The following is a 24775-nucleotide window of genomic DNA, read 5'->3' on the forward strand; positions in this document are numbered from 1 at the left end:
GCGCAGCGTTGCATGTCCAACCGCCAGCTACACGTAGTTGTGGGGACTGTTTGTCAGTAGTAGGAAGGTCAGCTCCGCTATGTCTGGCGCAGAGCATTTGTCGGTACGAAGTAAGGTTCTGGATACGATGATGGGTTGGATAGACGGGACACAATGATGCGACGTTGTTGTCTGGAGAAAGTTGTCGGAAGTGGGATGAAATGGGCGAGCTGCACGGCGGCTCACTTGCAATACACAACGTGTAGCGCTGACATACAGTTCATCGCTGCTATAAATCCAACATATGTTTCAAAAAAAACATCAATCACAAGCGCCAGTGGTTTAGTGGTAAAATCCATCGTTGCCATCGATGGGCCCCGCGTTCGATTCGCGGCTGGCGCATATCTTTTTCTCTTTTTTTTGGTTTCTTTTTTGGATATCGTGACAGTGAGATAAAATAAAAGGCTGTTAATATTCCAGCATAGCACTTTTGTTTGGACAATCAGTTCAATGTTTTGTGTTGTTCTTCCCATGCCCGTGGTAGAGATAGAACTTGGGAAATATTCGCATTGTTTGGTTTTCTTTTCTTTCGTTGAACATTAAGTTGATGCATGGAAACACTGTTTTCAAATCTTGAGCAAGTTAGCATGTCAATGTCTACATCACTTTCAGTGTTCCTGTGGTTCATTTTCCCCCGTGTCCGTGATAGCCTGGATCAACGAGTTGAACTGATCTTGATGGCTTCAGTTATTGTTCTCGCCATATTGTCAACATCACGGAAGTCTTCCGAAAAGTGGCTGTCTATCTCATCGTCATCGCGTTCCTTCGCCTTTCATTCAAGCACCTGATTGTTGCCTTCTTCCAAACACATAAGTCTATCTATCAGATTACCTTTTTAATTGTGCCATTGAACGTTATGTCATGAGCTTCCCCGTTGCGAAGACCAATGCAGTTTCGCCCATGAGCAATATCGCATAGGTACCTGGAAGCTCACATCTCACTAACAGATAAGATCCTGTTTCGGCTTTATCATGGATTGTGCTGATAGTGACAAGTTAGCGAAAAGTAGCCCCGAGGTCAACGATGACATTCATTGGCCAATGCCCACCTATGTGTTGATGAATACACTATGTACATTACAGGCATGCTTGAGTTGAAATTAGCTCGGCACTACTTCGACGTCAGTGCAAAACAAGATTTGTATATTAGCCCTGTGTAGATTACACTAATAGTATGACGAATGATTGATCGCAACTCTTATCCATCTCGCGAATAACCCTCGGTTTGTCTGAGAAGCCATCCCCAAGTCTTGGTGTTTCTTGGCAACCCTCTCGAAAAATGAGTGGAGATGACGATCTGCACCCCCTGTCGCCTTATCGATAAATATCATGATACGCACTGACCTCTGATTTGCGCACGGACTTTTCCTTCTCACCGTGGTTCAACTCATCAACGGTTGCCTCCTCTTTGCTTCTTTCCCTTTTCCCAGAGACTGAGGAGGAAGTCGACGTTAAAAATAACAACAACTACTATCACTTAGGTTCCCCTTGTGTAATCTCGACTTACCATCGTGACCTTTTCTCTCATAGACATCCTTGCGACTACTCTCTTCGAGTCCGGCATCGCAATGGTCATGTTTCCCGACGCTCCGTGAGAAACAAGTTCATCTCCGCGACCGCCGTCAAAAAGCTTCTGTGAAGCATTCATCGTTGTCTGTCCGCAGTCTCAATCCACTTGGATCTCGATTCCAATTCCAACCCGTCTAGAAGAAAAGGGAAGCGCGGATGACCGACACACGGACAGTGGTGGTGTGCCGGCAATCGCCAGTCGGTGGTGCGTTTTCCTTGCCCAGCAGTGCCCGGGTCGTGCCATAGGGGGACCATATGATAGTGTGATTGCTACCTCTTGGCGAACCTACTCATGGTCCATCGACCATCGGGCTCAGTCGGAAACTTGAGGGTCCAGCCAACCGTTATTGCCCGTCATATCATGGCCAAAGAATGCTCATCCAACAAATGGACCAAAAACTGCTGATGTCTTCCAAAAGAACCGTTTGAAGCATTCGGATCTTGTGTTTCTGACGATCTGACTGCTACGCTTTCTTCGGATGGTTTGCTTCCTCCCTGTAACGACCCTGTGAGTGTGGGCTAAACCGAACGATGGCCGTAGCCGCCCGCCGGCGGTGGCCACGACTTGAATTGACAATGTTTACACATGAGAGGGCAGATGTATTTGAGAAGATAATTCCCCTTCGTTTGCAATGGGAAAACTACCTCTTCTGTCCATCATCCATACAGTGACATAACTACACCGGCCATTTGTGCCAATAGACACCATCACAATCAACACACACGCAAAAACCGACGCTACAGTTAAGAATAACTACCTAACAGAGCTTCCACTCGGTTGCCAAGACAAACGGTATCTACCTCTATTTGCATCAACCTCACGCATCATTCATCAAGGCCGTTGAAAGAACAAACGGGTATCAAAATCGATCCCGAGCAAAAGACAATTCAAGGAAGGTATGTGTAAAGCTCAAACCTCCCGTCCAACCCATCATGATCAACCACTAACACCCATCTCAGTTTCTTCCCACCTTCCCAACCGACTACAATACCAAAACACCAAACAGTACCTTCAATGGAAGACCAAGTCTACTACCACATGATGATGTCCGACCTCGAGCGTCGCAAGCGGACTCAGAACCATCATACACCCGAGATTTCCCCCCCTACCCATCCTCCCCGACAACAACAGCAACAACAACGACAACAACAGCAACAACCGCACCACTGGCATCATCCCTCTTACTTTGATCTGTACCACCACCAACACCACGAGGACGACCACCACACTCTTCTTCTTCAGAAAACCGGAACAACAACACGAAGATTGGGGACGACAACAGCTATTTCTTCGGCTGCTTCGTCGCCTACTTCGGAGACTAGGCCATCGAGTCCATTGCTGTCGGGGTTGAGGAGTGCGGTTCTGGCGGGGTTGGATGTTTTGCATTTGAATCATCCTTATCCTCACGGAAGTGATGGGAATGGGAGTGGTATTGAGAGCAGGAGGAACTCGTCGGGGAGTCAAGGCGGGCATTGATTGGTTGATGATGGGTAAGAGAGAAGGAGAAGGAGGATGGATGATTTCACGATTTGACTTTTTTTTTTTTTTTTTTTTTGCTTAATTTTTGTCAAAAGGAGTTCAGGGGAGGGAGTATTAGGAGTCTGGTCTTGATGGGAAAGGAAGGTAAACTGTTTTCTTTTACTGGATAGAAGAAGAGTATAATACCCGACCAGCAGGTCAAAATTTCGAAAGCTTCAGTCTCACACACACATACATACATGAGAAGGGCACTGTTATCCTCATCGAATAAACCTCCCAGTCCCAGACCAATCTTCAGTGACACTGCTACGCGACTCTGTCCCTTCTCGTGCTCGGCGTTACGTCCCCCGCTATGTATTATAACCTCTGCTCGATATTCAGCTTCCCCATATTCTGTCGGAGGGTTGCCTGCTGGGCTGTCGCCGTGGGTTTCATCATGACGTTGCTTCTCGGCTTTGTACTTCCCTCAAGAATCAGGAAACAATACAGACATCCCACTGGCTAGGATGATGAAGCTTTTCGGTTTGCCGCTTGACTCGCATCACCAATCCATAAGCGGTCGTGACTTTTTATGCCACCCGGTCCAAGAGCAGCAAAACTGGCACATGTGCCCAATTCCCGGGGCAATATGCACGCGGCTCTTGGCCCTCGTCTCGCCCAGTCAGAACGCGGCTGGCTTGGTGATGTTAGTGGCTGACACTGTTGTCTCTGAGGTTATCGAAAAGCTCGCTTCAGGAACAGGAGGATGATGGAGAGCTCGCCTGTTATTTCCTCCTGCGGCGTTCAGTGCACGACTCCTTGATACCTTTTCGTCGGGTAACATTGCCATTGATGGACCGGAAGATCATCTTGACTAATATATTCAATGGATTGAAATGCGGAGAATCAGATGATAACACCGAGCGCATCACTAGATCATAATGTTTAACGGCGGAACTCAAGCCAATGACCGGTCTTTCTCGGACAGCCAAATATACGTACCTTTGTTAACGAAGGGCCCCGTTCTTCTCACGAACGAAATGTCCTGGTGTGGTATGAGCTGATTGATTTTCGTTCAGCTGTAGGGCAGTAGAAACGTAACGAAGTGGAGAGACCTACATATCGAATCTCGGCCCTGGAGTATGCGTGCACTGATTAGGCTTTTTTTTCCCTTTCCCATTAGGCAATAAAGCACGGAATAAACCGAAAAGATATCGGAATCAGCGAAGATCCATCCTTTAGAAAAGAGGCTTGGATGGTCTGGACACCAAGAAGGTGATTGCGAAACTGTACTATTGAGGTGTTGATTAGAACTCGTAGCTTTGTTCTGCATAACGCAGTTCATTGTCGAACAAGTCATGGTTAAATGTCCAGGACGGAGAAATCATGGGTGCGGCCCGGACCGAACTCGAGAGCATCGACCAACGACCATGGGAATTTCGTTCGGTTGTGACAAAGCTTGTTGGGGGTGGAGGCTTTGACCTCGACCGCATTGCCGGAAGTGAAAACGTCTACACGAGTCCATGAGACTCCTACTATCCATGGCTGTTGCGAGTGAAGTGGCCATGTGGTTGGGCAACTGGCTCGATACTGAGTACCTGAGAAAGCATTCATCGGGCATCTTATTTTATAACCAAAAACCGAAAAAAAAAATAACAGAGGATGAAGAGAAATAACTTACCGTAAATATGGCTTGGGGTTGATCCTATCGTCATGTGAGAGATTTCTCCGTGCCCGGACGCCTTGTAGGTCCACAGCTGCTGTCAGCGGTAGATCACCATAATATGCGTTATTCCCATCCTTTCGTGGCTTTGCGCGACACTGCACATTGAATAGCGTAGGAAGTAATGTATTGGTCACATAAAAGATATGGGCCCTATGAAGATTTTCTCGACTCTTCGTGCAGATGGTGCTGCTAATCTACCGAATATTCGAGAACCAGATCCTCGAAAGGATCATGGGTCATCAACTTAAACATAACTTGTCGCGTACGAGCTCCTCCACAGTCTTCTTCCTCATGTGTCATGAGGATGCTCTTGCTGTCCGGAAAGCAGGGGAGGCAGGGTTTGTTCTCCTGTATCCGTAGTTGCTTTAGAATGGGATCAAAGGGCCAAAGCAACGAGGAAAGCAACAACAATGCCTCTGACAACCCTGTCGACGGTTGTTAGCCACATAATGGAACGAAAGTAGCTTTAAGAAGAAAGAGTGCAGTGAAGACCTGGCTAAGCACATACCCACCAACAAGACCATGAGTCTCGGAGACTGCAGCGCTTTTGGCATTTCCAGCAGTGTCCACAGGCTTGCCGTCATGAGCAGTGTTGCTTTCCTGGGCACCCACATCTGTGCCGGTAGGGTCGATCAAGGTGGCAGAGGTGGAATTGTCTAGCGGCCATGTGGTGTTGGTGAAGTTTCCGAAGGAAGTTCCGTTCGCGGTAAGAGAGGGAAATGCAGAAGGAGCCGAAGTAGTGAGGCCACTGCTGGTAGCCGCTCCGTTGATAGATTCGCTGCTGGAGATTGCTGCGGTGCTGCTTTGCTCAGCATCGGGTGAGATCACGATCGTTGCAAGCGCAGAGTTGGGCTCGCTGCCGAAGACAGTGACAGTTGAAAGGGCGACGGTGGTCACGGCAACCTGGGCATTGGGAGAATTGGCCAAGTCGACCGGAACGGTGACCGTCTTGTACACGGTCGGCTGCTGGGCGATGTTTTGGGCTTGGGCGACAGCGCCTGGAGCATCAGCAAGCAGCATGAGCATGCCGGGAACCAGTGGCACGATGGCGAGCATCTTGAGGCGTCTTGATAGCGTGTTTGCTGAATCAACCGATGTTGTGGTGGGAGATGTAGATGATGCAAGCTGCAAGGAGCAAGAAACCAAGGAGACCAAGGATCTGGGAGAACAAGAAGGTCAATGATCTGAGTGTGTCAGGATGTGTGGAATGGCGGGAGGAGAGACGACGGAATGACTCTGAACTTGAAGTTGACGGGGAAATCTCCGGCACTGGTTGTGGAGTAATGGACACTGGAGGACTTGGAAGGCAATGACACAAGATGCAATTGGTTCCTTCATTCGACTTTCTGGTGCTTCCTCTTACGTGGGAAGGTCATCCTGAGGAAAGCGCTGCTCCTTCGCGAAGCGTAATCAGTCCTCGTTCATTTGTCAAGATTGTGAGCGCCTTCCCCCGGTGATGAAAATGTAGCAGACACCAGTGTCGAAAGGAAGGTGCGTTCCCTCTTGGCTCGCAAAACTACCTAAGCAAGACCTGTACCGATCAGCTCAGACATGGGATGCAACTGCCGCCCGTGATAGAAACCCTTATGGTTCTTGCTTTATCTTTGGGGTGCTGCAATTGTTGAGATGATGGTTGCGATGGGCCTTCGATTATAACCCACCGCCCCTGTGATTTTGATCACCGGATTCTTCCGTATAAGAAGGTACTGTATGCAAGGTGGGAAGTTCGATTGCCGGCGTGGAAGGTACGATGGTCAGTCATGCAAACACCTTCCACGTCCGGGCTGCATGCAGTGGGCTGATGAACTGCCCCAAGAGGGAAAAAAAACAAAAAAACAAAAAAAGGTCACCAAGCCAAGAGCATATCATAGAGTCCAACAAAGCCTTCAGACCGAATAAATTACATTGCGCTACGGATCGCCGTATGTTCCGTTGTTCGCTCAACCATCTTTGAGGCGCTCCATTATGCCTCATCGACTCGACGAGCTGTACAGCCTCCCCTCTTCTTAAGAACATGACCATAGCCTGTATGTGTGCGTGGGTATCATGATGAAGTCGCAGAGCATAAAGACATTTGCCAAAAAAACATGCATGCATATTAAATTCCCATTCCATGCCCAGAACGCCGAACAGAGTGATAGAAATCAAGGTTAGGGACAAGGAAAGGGCAAAAGGAAAACCAAAGAAGAACAGCCTGCAAAACATTGATGCGATGATGTCGATGAAAGAACCCCCGAGCAGATGCTGAAAGTGGAGATGGCCGCGCACCCAACTAACAAAACTCCAAGTACTAGATGACGCACTCCTTCTTTCCCTTCTGAGAAGATGGGCTGCCTTGTCCAACCCGTTCTTTAGTTCCATGGGATGACATAAAAAAAGTCCATAGAATCCTGTAGAGACGGAAAACAAAAAGAGGAATGTATGGAAAAGGAGAGACCGTACTGAAATCACAAATAGGTGTCAGACCGATGTCGCTTGAACAGACGATCTTCCCTGCTCGGACGCCGTGAGTGCCGTGTCTCTAGAGGTAATTTGACCTTGTTGTGATGCGCCCCCTCCCCCGAATCCCGATGACAATAAACGAGGGCTTCGATTAGTAGGGTACGTGGAGTGATGCGATGATACGGGAGGCTCCATTGGCGTGGGAAGAGACGTGGGAGTTTGCGGTTGCTGCTGCGGTTGCTGCTGCTGCTGCTGTTGTTGCTGCTGTTGGTGCTCCCTACCTGGTACAGTACCCGGCCAGCTCGAACTGTGATCACCTACCAGCCGGTGACCCATCTCCGATGAGGAGGACGTCATATGGAGAGTTCGGGGTACACTCTCGGGATGGAGCAACGAATGCTGCCCACTCTTGCTTGCCGCCACCGGATCGTAGGGACTCGCGACCGGTGAGTACCGGTACGATGAGTTGTAACCATGATAACCAGCGCTGAGGGGACTGAGTGGCTGAGACGTAGCAACAACAGTCCTCGGCGACGGAGCAATAGGTGCCGGCGCAATCGGCTGATTGGGTTGTGGCATGTTTTGACGGGCTCGACTCTCATCTTTCTTGGGACGACCCCGTTTGCGACCGGTGGGTGCCGCGCTCAACGTTGAGGTCGAGGCAGGGACCCCTGGCGAGGGGAGACCGTTGGGCCGTGGCTGGATGTTCACAGGCTGGACTATTGGGGCGGGAAATGGTTGATGGCCATATGGTCGCATGGGCGAAAAGAGCGGTCTTTCCTCGGCAGGGCCAACTGCCCGCCTCTTTGCATAATGATCCTCCGAGTCATCGACCGAGTTCCGTTTCCGCGGTGACAAGATCGGTTTTTGAAAGGACGGCCTGCTCACCATGGAGTTATAAGCCTGAATGCATTGATTCACGGTCCTCCCTGCATATTCCAAGTTAGAGGCTGCAGTGCATATCTTGGGCCATAAAAGAATCCTTAACTCACCTCGAGGAATCTGAATCGAGTGCCAGTCTGGTTGATGGATGTTATGCTGCTTGATAAACTCTATCATGTCGTCCACATTGACGCTAACTTTGATGATTTCCCCTAAGAGGAAGCGCTGCGCGAGAAGAGACATGGGTAAGCGAGAGGCGGGGGCGGGGGAATAGGAGCCAACTTGAAAATGGAAGTGTTCATACCTTTTCTTCCTCATCAAACGACGACTCCATCTTGGAGGTTTGGTCCCTGGAGTCTGCCGTCGACGGGAGGGAGGAAAAAACGAAGGTCAAAAAGAGAAATGGCCGAATGATATCTAGTCATTTGTCAAGGGCCAAGTATGACTTGTTATTCGTCGGGCGGGCAATAGGCCGGGGGTGACGCTCGTGATCGCAGAAGACGGGGCAGAGTCGCAGTGGCGAAGCGGCCTCATTCATATACGAATAGGGAGAATTGGTGCTTGCGGCAGTCAAGCTGAGAAGTTGCTTGGAGCTGGTGGTGCTTGATGTTATACCCGACTGCTGCTTCCTGCTTGATAGTGGAGGCAGGCTTGTGGGTATGTAGGTAGGTAGTGGTGCTTGCCCTGTTGCAACAACAACCTGCTTGCTCCCACTCAACTGCGCGCGCGCCGCCTGCAGGGAATCCAGGATAAGGACGGACGGGAATGGGGACGGCAGGGGTCAATGTACTAGGCAAGATATGAAACGAAGGTCGACGATAGTCAGAGTCGAGATATGTATGAGGTGCGGATTGCAGTTAGTAGTGCCAGAAGGCGTTAATCCATCATGTTCATGACCGTGGGGTCACGAAAGCCAGGGGGTGGGTGAAGCGAGCGAACGGATCCCCAAGTCCAAGACACTCTCGCCAGACCGGGAGATGAGTGGAGGACGGTAGCCTGGAATCGAGCAGGGCAGGCGGCAAAGAGACGCGAGCAGTACAGTGGGAAGCGCGCGTCTTCCCGTTCGTTGGCCTGCGGAGTTTCGATCTAGCTACCGTCGAGGAGGCGACGGCGGGCGAGTAATTATTGTTGGCCGGGGATGAGTGGCAGACGATGTTGCTGTTTCGGTCAATGTTCCACTATTGCACTGTCGCACCGGGGGTGGTGGGCGTCCCGGTTTCCAAATGTTGGTGTTAGTGAGTGCTCCACTGTCGAAATGATCCCGGTCCGGTTGTCCAGGCGCAGTGGACGGGATGGATCGATGGGACTTGGGGACTGAGGTCAAGTCGGCGACAGCGACAAGAATGACAACAATAACAACAACAACACCCTGGATTTGTTCACCTGGCTGGTCTCGCCGTCCAGCTTTCCACTCCTTGTCCAGCCGGCGTGTGTTGCAGGGGTGGCCTGTCAAGGTCAACGGTTCTGTAACAAATTCGACTTTTGTTTTTTTTTCTGAGAGATCGCGTACTGAACCCTCGCACCTTGGTTTGAGATAATCTCATGCAGCGAGTACCGTTAGATAAGCGGATACAAGGTGAAATCTCGACTGGCGCAACTGTCTGTTCAGGTCTTGGTTTCCACTGGTGTCGTCCAGTTACGCAACGCAGAGCGCAAAGAGGGAGAGTTGCAAGGTAAACAAGGGTGTCTCGTAAAATTGCGGTTGCAGCTGCAAGCAGGCAGATCAAGTGACTGCACGTGTGGTGGAAGGGTGCTGCCGGCCCACTAGCCACTCTCCTTAGGCCTTTCCTTTTGATCGCAGTGGCATCGATGGATGTAGCCAAGTATGTAGGTAATAATCATGTGTGTGTGTGTGTGTGTGTGTGTGTGTGTGTGTGTGTGTGTGTGTGTGTCTTGCTGTTGGTGTGGATTCGCTCAAGTCAGGCAGTTTGCCGCGAAAAGGAAAGATTGAAATACACACCCGACAAGCAGCAGCAACACTAGCAGCAACAGGCATGTATTGACGGGAGCTAGCCGAAGGCAGAAAATGGACGACGGGCCGGGGTCGATCCATGTATTAGATGGCCAAGAATGATAGACGCGTGACTTGCGTGTGTTGTGAGAGGGTCGTCCAGTCCAGCTTTGAGGGTTGCTCAGCCGATGAAAGTCAGTATCAGGTATCGAAAGTTGACTGCAACTTCGGAGTACTTTTCCACCTCAGCTTTGGTTCGACCAGAACTTAAAGAAATGGGGGGAGGACATGGACAAATAATGGGCCCGTCATATCCCGTCATGTCGATAACATCCAGGTTGACCACCTGGTCACCTCAAAAGGCCTGGCTGCGACCCCGTCGCCCAGCAAACTCTCGCTTTAGAAAAAGGGTACAGTATGGAAGTACTGTCTCGGGCAGAGAGACCTTGGCTGACGGGAACTCCCCCCTCCCGTCGTCGCAACCCAAACCTCCAATGTTGACGAAACGACATGACTTGACAACCGCCCAAGCAGTTGTATTTTTTTTTGTCAGAAAAAGAAAGAGCGAAAAAAAAAAAAAAAAAAAAAGGTCATCCGGGACCGACCACGAATAATTCCAGTATCCACCTCGGTCTTGGATCGTCGCAACGCGGTTTCTGCGCGGGCCGAAGAGAACGAGCGAATCCAGTAGCGAAACAAAAATATCCGGCCGCAGAAAGAAAAACAGAAAAAGAAACGAAGGAGAAAGAGGGAAGCGGAATGACGGCGACAACGCAAAGACAGACGGCATACGCGGTTCCGCCGAGGAATATTGCTGCTGCGAACTGCGACCGAAAGCCGGGAAGCTGAGACACATGGTCGACGAAATGACTGTATCGTTTTCCCGGTTGGGAAGAGGGTGCCGAAAGTCAGACCTTGCTGTCGCGACCGTGAATCGACCGTCGAGTATCAAAGAAAGCCTCCAACGGTCGCAGTCGCATCGCATTCCATCCATTCATGGCAGCGCTGCAATGGGGATGGGGCAATGCGCCTGAATGCCTCTGATGGGGAGGGTTGACATGGGGGACATGGGGTCCCGCTAGAGGTATGGGTCTTGCCATACATGATGGCTGGAGGGATGCTTGGCCCCACGATGGATGCACCACTCCCACTCAAACCACCACCACTCGCTCGACCTCTCTCCGATCCCATGCTCGCCATGCCATGCTTCAATGGCTGCGTCGTCACCTGTGTTGACCGGTGTTCTCCAATTTATCCATCCAGATTCAGCATGGCTCTTTCAAAATGGCAGTACCACTGCATCCCCTCCACCCCTCCATAGACGTCCGGGGCAGGTTACCCAGCATTTCCATGACAGAAAGGGAAACCTCGTAGTAGCCACCGTCACCGCCACCGTTGAGCATCACTTTTCTCTCTCTTTCCATTGCTGACCTCTCATCGGCTCGAATCTTCTCTTCGATACGCATCTAGCACCCAAAGGGATGCTCGAGATGGCCTTCATAACGTGTCGCCTGCAGGCCTGCAGATTGGCCTGATGATAAATGGACAGCCATATGCATCCGAGACCAGCGTGCAGCTGCACATGTGACCCCCCATTTGCTGGTCTGCCGCCATGATAGGGTGTGGCTGCTCTGGGGAAGTGTGGCCAGCAGACGGAGCTGGTGGTGGCCGTAGTGGTGGTCGATGGTGGTGGACGCGGTGGTGAGTGAGATTTGGCCGCGACCCTTTTATTCGTGAACCCAACCCAACTCGTGCCAACGTGTCCAACCAGCCCCTGGCCCTTTTTCTTCCGCCCGTCGCTGTGCGAGATTTCCAGCGACACCTTTCTTCACATTCCCTCATCGTGCCCCTCGTCGGTCGTTGAGCCATGATCGCGGCGGCGAGATTGACGGTCCTGTCGTAGTCGAGGAAACACGGAGCCTTTTTTTTTTTTTTTTTTTTTTTTTTTTTTTTTTTTTTTTTTTTTTTTTTTTTCCCCTCTTGGTCGCTCGGTCTTCCGGTTCTTGTCTTGCTCTTAAGTCGCACGAGAAATTCTGTTGAAGCTGAGCTGCGACGTCTTAACAAAACTTTGTTCAATTGGCCCGTTGATCTCTGAGCTTGGTAGTTCGAATCCCCACTGACTAGAGGTCGGAAGGCTTGCTTCGGCGACCATTGGACGCTGTGCTGAAAAGATTCGCCAATGAGGGTGTTTGCGCGGCCATGTTCCATCACACGAGCTGAGAAGCACACGTCAAGCGTTCGTCCTTGTAAGAGCCGCATCGTCCGGGTTATGACAAGTGCGAAATGTGATGTCGGTCAGGGTGATTTGAGAGTCGTCGCCGCCGTCGTTTGTCGCCATCGTCGGAATGTGTGAAGCTTCCATGAGAATTCTGGAAGAAACAGCGACGGCGGTCCACAACATGGAATCCCACGAGCGTCTTTAAATGTCTTGCAATGACCTCGGACGCTTCTCCACATAAAGCTGCTGCAAGATGAGCTGGCAGGGCACCAAGCAGCAAGGTCCAGCACGTCCAGCACATCACAGCACACACTTTCGCTACACCAAGGAACCTTAGCAAAGAGCACGGCAGGGCAAGCGGACGGATTTGGCAACATTTCCAGCAATAGTACCATCAGGCTTTGCCGGGCCATCAGCTATATGAATACCAGCCTCATTAGGTTGCTGCTGGCTGTCCCATTACGTCGTGTTCGCTTTGCTGTCAATGTTGCGCCCTGTCTGCGCCCGGGTTGCATATGGTGTTTATGCGTTTCGCCCAGTTCCATGTCTCCTTGTTTATTTATTCCTTTATCTTTTTGGTCCGAGGCGACGTGCTACGCATATGGGAGGTCCTTCCAGAAAGGAGGGAGAGCATGGTTCAACGACGTTGCACACAAAGACAAGCCTGGCGGGTCCCTGACATATGAGATCACATACAGCATATATCGAAGCCAGAAACCGTCAGAGACACTACTTCCGCCGCAGTACCCTTTTCTTAAAGGCAATGTTTAAAGCTTGGAAAGTGACCAGTGGTCTATCAAGAGCGCCACGCAGTTGCAGCAGTTTCGCATTCCGATGGAAGAGGGGGACGATATGTGGTTATTGTTCCACAGACGGCGATGGCTGCACAGGTTGGGACGGAAACGCCAGTACAAAGCAGACCCTTTGGGCTCATATAGGTTGTCGGACGTCATCGGTGTTGAGACGTGAAATGACATGGAGGGTTGGGTTTAGCACATCCGGAACCTAGATCCTAAGCTTCCCCATCCGGATATCCCCAGACTCCCGCTTTGCTCGAGGCATTCTCTTCTCTCTCCATCACCATTCCACAGTGGACGAGACACTTGACACCAAGGCCGCCCAATTTCGAGCCATTCGCAATCTTAATTGACTCTGAAGACAAGCCTTCCCCCTTGTCGAATAGCTGGAAAAATCGCTGCCCAACGCCGACACTTCCAACGGCAATGTCCATTGATGTGATGAAGCGATGAACTTTTTGCTGGTCGAATGGGAATTCCATGCCATTGCGCCGCCAATTGATGGTGGGGTCAGCATAGCCCAAACAGACATGACAGCTGCCGAATGCCTTTGGCTTTTCAGCTGCCGGGCCGTCGGGGGCTGCCGAGGCTGCCAAAAACGAAACGCAGAGGTCTGCGGCAGGCAAGATCAAGACCACCGGCACAGTGCCGGACAGACCAGGCGAGGTGGACAAGCTCACGGTGGCACGGCCTCAGCTGGATTGCCTGCCACAAGACTCCGGCGGCCATCTTTAGCATTGAATGGCGATCTCTTTGACCATGCGCCGATACCAATTGGCAGTAGCGCCAGCCGCCGCGAACGAACAATTCCCATTGCTACGCTTGTCCCCAGACTCTCAGAATTCTGACTGCAACTGGCACGCCGAGAAACAGCGACTCCCTCTCTTGTTCGGACCTGCGCGTCGTCTGCCCCAAACAGCTCCCTCTTACGTCCACCGTCGTCGCCGACCCATCGATTCTCTCTTTGGCAGCGTATTTTCCCGGCAGTCAACAACTGAATAATTGCTTCAGCCCAACTGAGGCGTGGCAGTTCGTCGCCTCCAACTGAACCCTCTCAGCATCCGAGTCGCCAGCCAGCGGTCCAGTCGCAGTTGAGCATGCTGTCGCAAAGATCAAGGAGCCAAGACAAGAACACCGCAACGGCAACGGAAGAATAACGGCACCAGCGACCGGCATCCTTTTCCTTCCCTTCCTCTCCAACGAAAGCACCGCGAAGCACCACACGCTTTACTTAGCCGACTACACAGGTACTCGGCCACATCAACTTGCATCATTCTGCCGCCGAGACGAGACGTCACCTTCTTTTCAGCCCGTCGCTCGCTCCACTCTCACCTTCTCATGATCTTTGCGCCTAATCCTACCGACTCCGCCGACCGTCTCCTTTTCCCTAGGTTGCCTTTTCGATCTGCACCTTCTTAGTTTTTCCTTCGACTGCGACCTTCGTACGGCAAACGTGCGCCAAGTGCCCTCGACACACAGACACACAACCGAACCATTACTCACAGTCCCTTATTCGGGTGCGCGCAGGGCGACCCCAGCTGCTGCATCCACCATGGAGGACGGCCGTCGCTCACCGGATTCGTCCAAGGAATCAAAGTCGGAGGAACACTCCAAGATGAACGGCTCCAAGCTAAAACGGGATGGCGCCAGCAACGCCGGCAATGCGGCCACGCCAAACGGCTCCCAGACCGGAAACTCGAGACCCCCAAGCATGTCGCCCGACGAGCACAAGGCTGCGAGTGAGAGCACAGCAACTCCCAGCGAAAATGTCCCGACACAAAAGCCTTCGCGAAAGGCATCTCAGAAGAACATGAAGAGGGAGCCGGTGCTCTTCAACCATCTCCCCGACGTGAGGGAAGAGGCATGCACACATTTCCAGGTCATTCATGACTGTCTCTATGGCTCAAAGAACATGGGTGCATCCGAGCACGACGCGTTGGATTGTGACTGTGCGGAAGAATGGCGTAAGTGAAAATATCTTCAGTTTCCCCTTGCCGCTAGCGTCATGTCCTCCTCCGGCCCGCCCGCCCGCCGGCGCCCCCCCAACCGAATACTGACACCTGGCTCATCGTATAGGCGGTGATATGAACCATGCGTGCGGGGAAGATTCAGACTGTATCAATCGGGCCACGAAAATGGAGTGCGTTGACGGCGATTGCAACTGTGGTAGCGGATGCCAGAACCAGCGCTTTCAGCGAAAACAGTATGCCGACGTGTCGGTCATCAAGACGGAAAAGAAGGGGTTCGGCCTCCGGGCAAACACGGATTTGCAAGTTAACGACTTCATTTTCGAGTACATTGGCGAGGTTATCAACGAACCGACATTTCGCAGCCGCATGGTCAAATACGACAAGGAGGGCATCAAGCACTTCTATTTCATGTCACTAACCAAATCCGAGTTTGTTGATGCCACTAAGAAGGGCAACCTCGGCAGGTTCTGCAACCATTCGTGCGATCCTAATTGCTACGTCGACAAGTGGGTGGTTGGTGACAAGCTGCGCATGGGCATTTTTGCGGGGCGCGCAATCAAGGCTGGTGAGGAACTGGTGTTCAACTACAACGTGGACCGCTATGGCGCCGACCCGCAGCCTTGCTACTGCGGTGAAGCAAACTGCACCGGTTTCATTGGCGGCAAAACGCAAACAGAGCGTGCAACCAAACTGCCTCCTGCCACCATCGAGGCGCTTGGTATCGAAGATGGAGACAGCTGGGACACGGCGGTGGCGGCCACCGTCAAGAAGCCCCGCAAGAAGAAGGCTACCGAGGACGATGAAGAGTACATCAACCGCTTCGAGCCTCGTGGCCTCGATGAAGAGGGTGTCACCAAGGTCATGGCTACGCTCATGCAGTGCAAGGAGAAATGGATTGCCGTCAAGCTGCTCGGCCGCCTTCAGAATGCCGACGATGACCATGTCCGGAACCGGGTTGTTAAGATGCACGGATACCAGATTTTGAAGACAACCCTCAACACCTTTAAGGAAGACACCAATGTCGTTCTGCAGATTCTCGATATCCTGTACCAACTCCCCCGCATCACCAAGAACAAGATTACCGATTCCAACATCGAAGCCGCCGTCGAGCCCCTCACCCATTCCGACCATGAAGATGTCGCGTCGCAGTCCAAACGATTGCTTCAGGAATGGAGCAAATTGGAGACAGCCTATCGCATCCCGCGCAAGAAGCTCGACCCCTCCGCTCCCGTAACCACAAATTCGTTTGAGGATGACCGCCGTAACGTCAATCATGAGGAGCATCCCTCAAGACCTGTCAATCCATTCGAGAACATGGTTGTGCCCACGGGTCCCCGCAGCAACATTCCCCAACGGAACATGAACTACTTCAACAACCAGAGACCACGCAAGCTTCCAACGAATCTTCCTGCAGGATGGTTTGTCACCACTGACAGCACAGGCAAATACTATTTTTACGACAAGAGCGGCCATACCCAGTGGCAGCGGCCTACAACGCCTGCTGTCGACGTGCCCAAGCCCTCTGCCAAGGTGGAACAAAACCAGAAGGCTCTGCAGGATATCATCGACAGTTTGACTAAGGAGCCGACGCCCCGCCATTCTGCGAACCAAACCCCTAAATCCAACACACCCGTGCCAGACAATGGTAAGAAGGAGAAGTGGAGGTCTCTTCCGGTTGAGAAACAAATGAAGATCTACGAGAACACAGTATGTCCAATCCCGGAAGCCAACTCCCCCTCCTATTGCGGTGACGCTAAACAAAGTACTTTCAGCTCTTTCCTCATGTGAAATACGTCATGGACAAGTTTCACCGAAGACTTCCCAAGGAAGACCTTAAGCGTTTCGGCCGTGAGATAAACAAAAAACTGGTTGCTTCCGACTACAAGAACCACCGTGTCGATGACCCTACGACCATTTCCTCCAACCAGGCAAGGAAGATCAAGAAATTTGTTAAGGACTTCTTTGATCGTGCTGTGGTCAAGCACAGGGAAAACGAGCAGCGCGCTGCACAGAAAGCCGGGCCATCATCTTCCGGCGCCCCATCGCCTACCAACGGCGGTTCAGCAATGGAACCCAAGTCACCACTTGGCCGTAACGGCGCCAGCAATGCCCCCGTCAAGAACCAGCAGCCCGACGCCGATGGCGATATCGTCCTTACAGACGTGGAGGATGAGGGCGAGAATACTCCTGCCACCTCCAGCCCAGACCGCAAGAGGAAGCGTGCGGAAGAGCAAGAGGTTCCGGCGCCGGCATCCGAAGCGATACCTTCACCGAAGCGAGCCAAGGAGGACTCGACAACCGAAGACTCGATCCCCAGCCCTCCGCCCCCTCCGCCGCCGCCGACAGATACTCCACTCACCGAAGAGGAGCGATCAATGCGCGAGCAAGAGGAGGCCTTAATGAGGGAGAACGAAGAAGCGCAGAGGCTGGAGGATGAGGAGGCCGAGCGCCGGGTGAGTGTTACTGTCCAGGGAGCGGGTGCTGCGACCAGCAAGGTGAACGGGGTAAATGGGACCAAGGCCCACCATACCTCGGAGGCATCACCTGCTGTATCCGATGAGAGTGGGATGGATGCTGGTCGTGATGAGAAGAGTAATAAGCAAAGGGTACAACAGGAGCCCGTCAGTCGTTAGCTACCTTTTATAAGTTCTTTTCATTTCTTTTTTTTCTCTTTCTTTTTTTATTCTTCTGGGTGCGTGGAAAAGAGTTCAAGGGCTGTTGAAAGCAAATCATGAACAGAGAGGCACAGTTCAAGGAAAATGCTCGAATGGCCTTTTCCTTATCGGTTCGTTGCATGAAACGGTTACCGCCTAACCGCCCTGGAATCATTGTTGGCTGGTTGGCATTAGAAAAGTGGTTGGTTTGGTGGGTACTCGTTTATCCGGTTCATGTTGGTGGGTCGGTTGGTCGGTTGGTCATATATCCAAAACCGGTTGGTACACGGTCCAAAGGGTTGATGGTTTTCTGAGTCATCATTCTCAGCATGTCAAATGTCCGGGGAAAGACGGACGAACAGACAGACAGGCATGGACTCTGGTTATTGCTTTCCTACGATGTTCCTTTCATCAGCAACAAGTTTATTTTTATATTCAGGTCTAGGTCGGTGACGGATTGGGTGATGGATGTGCCGGTGCTAGGAACAATTTGACGGTCATCAACATATAGGCGGTAGGCTACTATAATTGGTGGACGAGGGGTAGCAGTATTGCTGGCTGACTTTTCAGTCATGGACACACACGCACCTGCCCCCTTGTATTGCCTTGGAGGAATTTTCTATTGGTAGAGAACGCAATACTGCATTTTGACAACGGACGCGGTGGTGGTGGTGGTGGTGGATTGACACACACACACACACAAGTGATAGCAGATACATTCATCCTCGCTACATCCCAAACGGCCGGGCAGCTTCTGGCAGCTGATCGCTGGAGGAGGTCGTGTTGAAAAAAGTATATCTACAGGAACCATGATACAGGTGGACTTCACGGTGAAGATATCTGCCAATGCAGACGTGTGGCTACAGTGGACCTGGGTGGCAGATGCCTACTTGGTTGCTTGTTTCAAACTCATACAGAGCTCCCTCTTTGTCTCACCACCTCTTCCCTTTCTCCCTTTTTCTTTTCTTTTCTTTTTTTTCTTGCTCTCTTTCTCTTTATCTCTCCAAGGCGTTAGGTCTCAGAAACAAAATGGGAATCGGAGATATGGAAAAGCATCAGTCGGCAACGGCGTTTTTTTTGAATTTGGGAAGTGCCCGGAGTGAGATGAGAAACAAAGGCGTTCGTTGGCGTTTGATCTTACCTATATATATATACACAGAGTAGTAATTCCTTGTGGAAACTTATGGCATGGCATTGTTGTTTTCATCACTTGCTGTTTGGGTTTCTCACAGTATCGTTATTGTTCCGCTCTTCGTTAGGGGCAAGCAAGCCAGTAAGCAAACTGGTAAACAGGCAGCCGGACTGGACTGGACAGACGGGCGAGTGCAAACTGGTGCGAAAGGCACAAGACAAGACAGGAAAGAGATAGAAGCAAAGTGGAAAAAATCTTGGACACCGTTTGGCGAACGGGGGAATATAAGCTAGAGAGAGGGAGACATACGCTTGCCATTTCGTTGTACTCACGGCGATTGGGGATGTGATGTGGGTTGAACGAGGGAATATACCGCTGTTTGGTACATGGAATCTAGAAAATATGCTATCATGAGTAGAACATATTTGACGTGAATGTTATTGGATCGATACGGGAATTTTTGGGAAACAGTCTGATCATAGCGGTGAAGTCTTTCCGCTCGCTCGTTGGTGCTTATAAGCATGAGCTCTGTGAAGATCTCGGTGGATCTTCGTCTACTTGTTCACTTCGCAACTGGTGTTCACTCAATGCGTGAACAGGTGTAAACAGTTTCAAACGTACTCGGCTCTTATGCACATCCGACGAGGCAATACGACCAAGTGATAACACGTGAAAATTGCAGTCCGTCAATCAAGAGCGTTCTGGCAGGTTGTTCGACTAATCTGTAATTGGCTATATGTTTTACAAAGAAGGTAGATGGTGATCATCCAAATGTTGCTAATATTGGAATACATCCATGCAAGAAAAAGAAAAGGGTATCTATCAAGCGCCGTCTCCTAAGGTCGTTAAAAAAGTATATCCAAGAACCAGAACCAATTACCAGAGAAAAGTCAAAAGCCGCGACCAAAAACCGGGTCGTTTTTCCGTCAATCTTATCTTTCCAACTCCTTTGCTGGCTTCGACGCTGCTGTTGCTGTAGCGCCGTTGTGTAGCCTCCTAATCCCATCCGGTCCAGATCCAGATTATCATGCCCTTCCCCCCTCATATGTACCTGTATATACCGTTGATTATCATTAGACAAAAAGCCATTAAGTGTTGTGTGTTTGGTTCCGTCTCGACCAGCATTACCTGCCTGCCCTCTTCGAAACGATCAGAGCGGCGCACACCCGCTCCATCATTTCATTCTCATATCATATCAACCACACCAACCCCGCCACCACCGTCGTAAAAACCGGCACTACCACCACCAGCTTCCTTGACCCCAATGTACCTGCACCACCGCTCGTGGACGACGACACTATCTCCTCGGGCAATGTCTCATTAGCAAACCCCACGCCACAAACCACATTCACCATCTTGGCTGCCTGCACATAAACTCCCGCCACGGGCTGCTTGCGGTCGGCGGCAGCCGCATGATAGACCTGCATCGTCTCCCTCAGACACCCATCACAGGTCGGCACCGTCGACCCGGGCAAACTGACATTCAGCGCCAGGTGATAGACATAGACGGAGCTAGGGTTGGTGAAGTTCATGACGGCGTTTGCGTAGCAGTATCCTTCGACTACTTCTGAAGAAGAGGAGGAGGAGGAGGTGGTGGTGTCTTTCAGACAGGTAGCCGAGCGAACGGGGGCGTAGGCGATCAGGGCGACGTACGCGTCGCGGACGACGGTGTGGCCGGCGCGGAACTCAGCGCCGCAGTTGGCGTCCGAGATGAGGTCAGAGGCGAGCGAAGAGAGGTAGGAGGTGCAGAAGTTGGCGTTGGGAGAGCACGAGGCGTCGAGGACGCGGGTGAGCGAGACGAGGGAGCGTTGAGCTTGGAAGAAGGATTGGGAGCCCTGCGCGAAGGGGAAGGGATGTTAGTTATTGTATAATATGAATAAGAGGAGAAGAGAAGGACAACAACAACAACAAAAGTGGGAACATAGTACATACCTGCATCAATAACGAGATGGGGTAGCACTGGTTGAAAGTCTGGTTATTGAGAAAAGAGTTGAGAAAAGCCGGGCAGTTGCTGTTGGGACCAAAGTTGGCGGATAAACTGCCGTCGAAGAACTTGGGTAGGGAGCTCGATACGGCGGCGGTCTCTTCGGCCCGGGCGGCGGTGAAAGTGGAAGTACCCGTGGGTTTCTCGGTGACGGTAGAGACGGCGATTTGGAAGGTGGTTGTCACGGAGCCGGATGCCACGGAGGTCATTTCCTTTTCCTCACGCTTCCTCAACCCTCCATGCTTCAACTCCGCCTCCTCCGGTGATAGCAAGATCCATTCTCCTTCATCGATGGTTGGTGGTTCCGAGGTGTCGATATCCAACGGCGCGTTAAAGTCGATGGAGGTGCTCAAGTCATCCTTGATTTCGATAGCCAGCGCCCGCGCTGTTACCTGGCTGACAAGGCAAAGCAGGACGACTAGGGTGACGACAACCCATTGGGTCTTTTGTGAAAAACGGGAGGTAAACGAGTACATGATCATGTCACGGCTGTAACAGAGTGTCGTAGCAGTTGGTGGTACATTACTCTGTGGAACACAGATGTCGAGTTGTAGGGTATGTAAAAACGAAGGACGGGAAATTTCCTGATCGGCCGGGTTAGACAGACAGATCGGTGTTAGGGCGCGTATGTCTCGGTATGGTTTAGTCGATCTCCCTTCGTATGTTGATGACCAGGACGGGGGGGGGGTTAAGCGATGAGAGCAGCGAGCGAGCAAGGGAAGCGCAAGTGGGGATGTCTTTCCTGTCTTTATATCACTGCAGCGGTCCAGTTCCTTGTAGGGAGACCGGGGAGTGATGGGTGATAAATGGCGCCGGCCCAACAAGGCGGGATGGGGGTGAGGAGGAGGAGGAGCTAACAATCCAATGTTGGCATCTGTCTGGTCCAATCCAAAGGCAGCGTCCCGTGGGCTTTACTTAGAAGAAAGGCCCAAGGGCGGGCGGGATCAGGGAAATCGTCCGATATGGGTAGGCGGGTAAATATAAGACGAGGAACAGAACAATGGGACACCAATGGAGACGAAGAACCGGTGCAATGCCGACGGTGGTTGCAGAAGCAATGCAGAAAAAAAAGGCAAAGGTCTGCGGGTGTTCTGGCCAGAATGGAAGCTGGGGGCGAGCGGAGTGCGGACACTTGGTTCGCCCGGATGGATGGTTGGCTCGGCTGCGGAGATGAATAATGGTGTTGAGAGCAGGGCAGAGCCATGTACCCTGTCCTGTCTGTTGTTGGGAGAAGAGAAATGGCTCGAAGGAAAACAAAGAGGGCTGAGAGGGGTGGACGAGGAAATTAGGTAAACAAAAAAGGCAGTCGGACAAGTGCTAATGTTCCCATTGGGGGTGGCACTACACTAGTGCTGTGCGTAAAGGCTGCTACTGTAAAGATCTGGGTCAGGGGTAAAGTGGCAGAGAGGCCAGCCCCAATGCTTCTTTGTTGATGGTGGTGTGGTTTTTTTTTTTTTTTTTTTTTTTTTTTTTTTTTTTTTTTTTTTTTTTTTTTTGAGGCCCGGCGTTGTGGCTGTCCTGTTGTGTCCCTCTGTGCCGTCCTCGAGCTTCGACAACCTTCTCTCTTCACTAGTTCCTTCCAAGACGTTGAATGAGCCGACCATGGTGGATGCTAAGCCCGGTGATGGCCTGGAGGGTGTTTTACTCGAGAACGGACCTCGATGTTGAGACAAGCAGAGTGGGATCTCTGTCTCGTACCTTGGAGATGCATGCGGAGTGGAGCAGGGGTGTGGACGGCGAGGATGGTCAACAGGGGTCCCGAAAGAGGCCATCACCAACGAACGGGACGAGAGCTCGGACCGCTGGGCTTGGTTACACCGATGCAAGCAAGTGGGTAGGCGAGAAGCGTGGTGATCAATTATTGAATGGCGCATTTTATAATAACAAAGGTACGTACACTACATTATGTACGTGTATACATACAGCGTATATAATGCAGGGGACCTGTCTTGCGCATCTCTTTCGCTGTTGCTGCTGGCTGCGCATTGGCTCGGTGCATGAAGCCGACTTTGTGCATTTTATTGCTTCCATCAGCCTTCCATAGCTGTCATTGGGTGAACTCGGTGAACCAATCGAATTTGCTAAAGAGAGGAAAGAGGTCGTAAACGGTTAATGACGATTATTGATGGTGGTTGATTGTGGTGGTTTGGTGGCGTTGGAGTGGCTCTCTTTCAGCCTCCAGATGAGCGCAAGCGACGGGAGGAACGTACGAAAGAAAAGGTTGGGAACAAGTGCCACAATTTGTCATCTCATTGGATGAAGCGATGAAAGCCAAAGACGGCCGACGGCCCATTCAACGTGCGTGCGTGGAATTCAGTGGTACCTGGTAGGGTTCAGCATCGCATCAACTGGATGATGAACCCGATTTAGATCAGACGCAGGTACAAGCCATCGATGTTCAGTTGACTTCCAGATCGGTGGTTGAGGGCAAAAGATGGGAAGAAAAGACTACCACCTCACTGGCGACCGCAAACCGGCACATAAGCGAGATTTGGCTTTTCATCAGCAGCTGCTGCCAAGCGAGTGCGTCCGTGCGTGTAAACAAATCGATTTTGTAAGCGAATCCGTCTCCCATCACTGTCGTCGAAGCAATCAATCATCAACACACTTGCTTCACTGGCCTCGGACTTTTCCCAATTGCACCCCGGCGGATGCCCACAGCGAATGAATCCAATCTGCAATCGGACGGGGAAAGATTCTCATCCAAGCTTCTCATAAGTCCTTCTAGCTCTGTCTGCTGTGTACCTCACCCCTTGCCACGTTCGGGTGTTCTCAAGTTCGAGTCCTGCTTGCACGACATTATTGGTGCGACAGGACATCTGTCTGGATTTTCTTTGACAAGCCACGGCTTCCTTGTTCTTCCTTCTTAACATTCCGACTTTGACGGTCGTCTGAAAACGATCCTTCGCACAACAGAGAAACAAAAGACGGAAAAAGTCTAGACCACCCTCAGCCTCCATTGTAGATCCGGCCGGTTCCGGGGATCAGCACAAAGCGGAATGATCCTTCTGATCCTCTCAAGTGTAGTGTGGTGGACCGTGGCGCGAGAGAGATTCCCAATCTCGCAATCTCGCGATGGTCTCCCGCCCGTACATAGCTCGTCAAGGTACCCCGTACCCCCGTAACCCCAACAATGTTTGCGGTACCCTACGTACCCCCGGAAGACACCATCATCACCACGCCTTCGGGTGTGCCACGGGGCCACGTTCGTTCGGCATTGAGGTAGGCAATAGGGGTGGGTGCCCTACTTATCACAATATTAATAACCGAGGCTTGCTCTTGAAGAGGATGTGGAATATGTGTCGGTATAATTCTTTATAATCCAAGTGTTCATATGCTTTTTCTCGCAATCCTGGAATATGATCGATCAGCGGGGTAGAAATAGTTCAATCACGGCAAGATGTCTTGGCTTGGTCTTCGGAGAATAGAGAATGCGGTGATGTTTGGTCGGTTATTTTTCCAAGAACGAATAATAAGGGCCCCCAAAAAATAAAGGAAATTCGGAAGAAGCAACATATCGATGGCTCCGTAGTACAGTATTCGCGCGGTCCCAGGTCGCTCGTCATCACATATACTATCGCTCATCACGATAAGCCATTCCTTCACTCCAGACGATCGGACGCCCCCGGCTTAGGTCCGGGAAAGAGAAGACCGTACCCTTTCCTCGTCATCGGCTGTCTGAGTAAGAGGTTACCAAATTTCAATGAACACAGCTGTGTGATCTGGTCATCTTTCATGCTCTTGAATAGCGAAGTGTCAAGCCTCTCTATCGATCCCGATGAGATGAGATGAGATGGAATCCTCTACTTTTCTCGAGATTTGGAAACCCATGGTTTAGTCAACCCTTTTTCCGAACAACCACTCGTCTACACATGTCCCTAGACTTCATCACGCATCAATCATGTCAGCGCCCGCATTCAACCGGAGGCACGAGTCTGGGTCTGGAACCCGTA

General features: G+C 51.3%; 8 protein-coding genes and 1 non-coding gene across 9 annotated transcripts; 4 read left to right on the forward strand and 5 right to left on the reverse strand.

Annotated features, from left to right (window-relative positions):
* The first annotated feature begins 310 nt into the window (after positions 1-310).
* B0T23DRAFT_t133 lies at positions 311-381 on the forward strand. The gene has a single exon. It is a non-coding gene; the product is annotated as a tRNA-Gly (tRNA).
* Positions 382-2252: 1871 nt separating this feature from the next.
* B0T23DRAFT_120186 (uncharacterized protein) lies at positions 2253-3130 on the forward strand. Its single transcript, XM_062832024.1, has 2 exons — positions 2253-2504; positions 2568-3130. The coding sequence occupies exon 2, from the start codon at positions 2623-2625 to the stop codon at positions 3082-3084; it is 462 nt and encodes a 153-aa protein (XP_062694299.1). The 5' UTR covers positions 2253-2504; positions 2568-2622; the 3' UTR covers positions 3085-3130.
* Positions 3131-4428: 1298 nt separating this feature from the next.
* On the reverse strand, positions 4429-5848 carry B0T23DRAFT_419518 (uncharacterized protein; the record flags this gene model as incomplete). Its single annotated transcript, XM_062839705.1, has 4 exons — positions 4429-4687; positions 4748-4887; positions 4991-5217; positions 5305-5848. The coding sequence occupies 4 exons, from the start codon at positions 5846-5848 to the stop codon at positions 4429-4431; spliced, it is 1170 nt and encodes a 389-aa protein (XP_062694300.1).
* A 1404-nt stretch (positions 5849-7252) lies between these two features.
* On the reverse strand, positions 7253-8450 carry B0T23DRAFT_394945 (uncharacterized protein; the record flags this gene model as incomplete). The annotated part of the gene is made up of 3 exons (XM_062838157.1): positions 7253-8163; positions 8227-8341; positions 8421-8450. The coding sequence occupies 3 exons, from the start codon at positions 8448-8450 to the stop codon at positions 7253-7255; spliced, it is 1056 nt and encodes a 351-aa protein (XP_062694301.1).
* Positions 8451-10173: 1723 nt separating this feature from the next.
* Positions 10174-11312, reverse strand: B0T23DRAFT_120247 (uncharacterized protein). Its single transcript, XM_062832025.1, has one exon. The coding sequence runs from the start codon at positions 11059-11061 to the stop codon at positions 10423-10425; it is 639 nt and encodes a 212-aa protein (XP_062694302.1). The 5' UTR covers positions 11062-11312; the 3' UTR covers positions 10174-10422.
* A 1328-nt stretch (positions 11313-12640) lies between these two features.
* B0T23DRAFT_377672 (uncharacterized protein) lies at positions 12641-13516 on the forward strand. The gene has a single exon (XM_062837038.1). The coding sequence runs from the start codon at positions 12706-12708 to the stop codon at positions 13054-13056; it is 351 nt and encodes a 116-aa protein (XP_062694303.1). The 5' UTR covers positions 12641-12705; the 3' UTR covers positions 13057-13516.
* On the reverse strand, positions 13298-13811 carry B0T23DRAFT_394946 (uncharacterized protein; the record flags this gene model as incomplete). The annotated part of the gene is made up of 2 exons (XM_062838158.1): positions 13298-13695; positions 13763-13811. The coding sequence occupies 2 exons, from the start codon at positions 13809-13811 to the stop codon at positions 13298-13300; spliced, it is 447 nt and encodes a 148-aa protein (XP_062694304.1).
* Positions 13812-14495: 684 nt separating this feature from the next.
* On the forward strand, positions 14496-17893 carry B0T23DRAFT_120273 (uncharacterized protein). The gene is made up of 3 exons (XM_062832026.1): positions 14496-15046; positions 15159-16759; positions 16825-17893. The coding sequence occupies exons 1-3, from the start codon at positions 14635-14637 to the stop codon at positions 17683-17685; spliced, it is 2874 nt and encodes a 957-aa protein (XP_062694305.1). The 5' UTR covers positions 14496-14634; the 3' UTR covers positions 17686-17893.
* A 2135-nt stretch (positions 17894-20028) lies between these two features.
* B0T23DRAFT_313379 (uncharacterized protein) lies at positions 20029-21304 on the reverse strand (the record flags this gene model as incomplete). The annotated part of the gene is made up of 2 exons (XM_062834738.1): positions 20029-20673; positions 20771-21304. 2 exons carry the CDS (start codon positions 21302-21304, stop codon positions 20029-20031), a joined length of 1179 nt encoding a protein of 392 aa, XP_062694306.1.
* Between the last annotated feature and the right edge of the window lie 3471 nt (positions 21305-24775).

This window comes from Neurospora hispaniola, assembly GCF_033458365.1.
Source record: "Neurospora hispaniola strain FGSC 10403 chromosome Unknown B0T23scaffold_3, whole genome shotgun sequence".
Taxonomy (NCBI): Eukaryota; Fungi; Ascomycota; class Sordariomycetes; order Sordariales; family Sordariaceae; genus Neurospora; species Neurospora hispaniola.

Coding starts and splice junctions, on each gene's coding strand:
- B0T23DRAFT_120186 (XM_062832024.1), top strand. CDS start 2,623: ATGGAAGACCAAGTCTACTACCACATGATGATGTCCGACCTCGAGCGT.
- B0T23DRAFT_377672 (XM_062837038.1), top strand. CDS start 12,706: ATGAATACCAGCCTCATTAGGTTGCTGCTGGCTGTCCCATTACGTCGT.
- B0T23DRAFT_120273 (XM_062832026.1), top strand. CDS start 14,635: ATGGAGGACGGCCGTCGCTCACCGGATTCGTCCAAGGAATCAAAGTCG. Junction 15,047..15,158: donor TGACTGTGCGGAAGAATGGC/GTAAGTGAAAAT, acceptor CTCATCGTATAG/GCGGTGATATGAACCATGCG. Junction 16,760..16,824: donor TGAAGATCTACGAGAACACA/GTATGTCCAATC, acceptor AAGTACTTTCAG/CTCTTTCCTCATGTGAAATA.
- B0T23DRAFT_120247 (XM_062832025.1), bottom strand. CDS start 11,061: ATGGATGGAATGCGATGCGACTGCGACCGTTGGAGGCTTTCTTTGATA.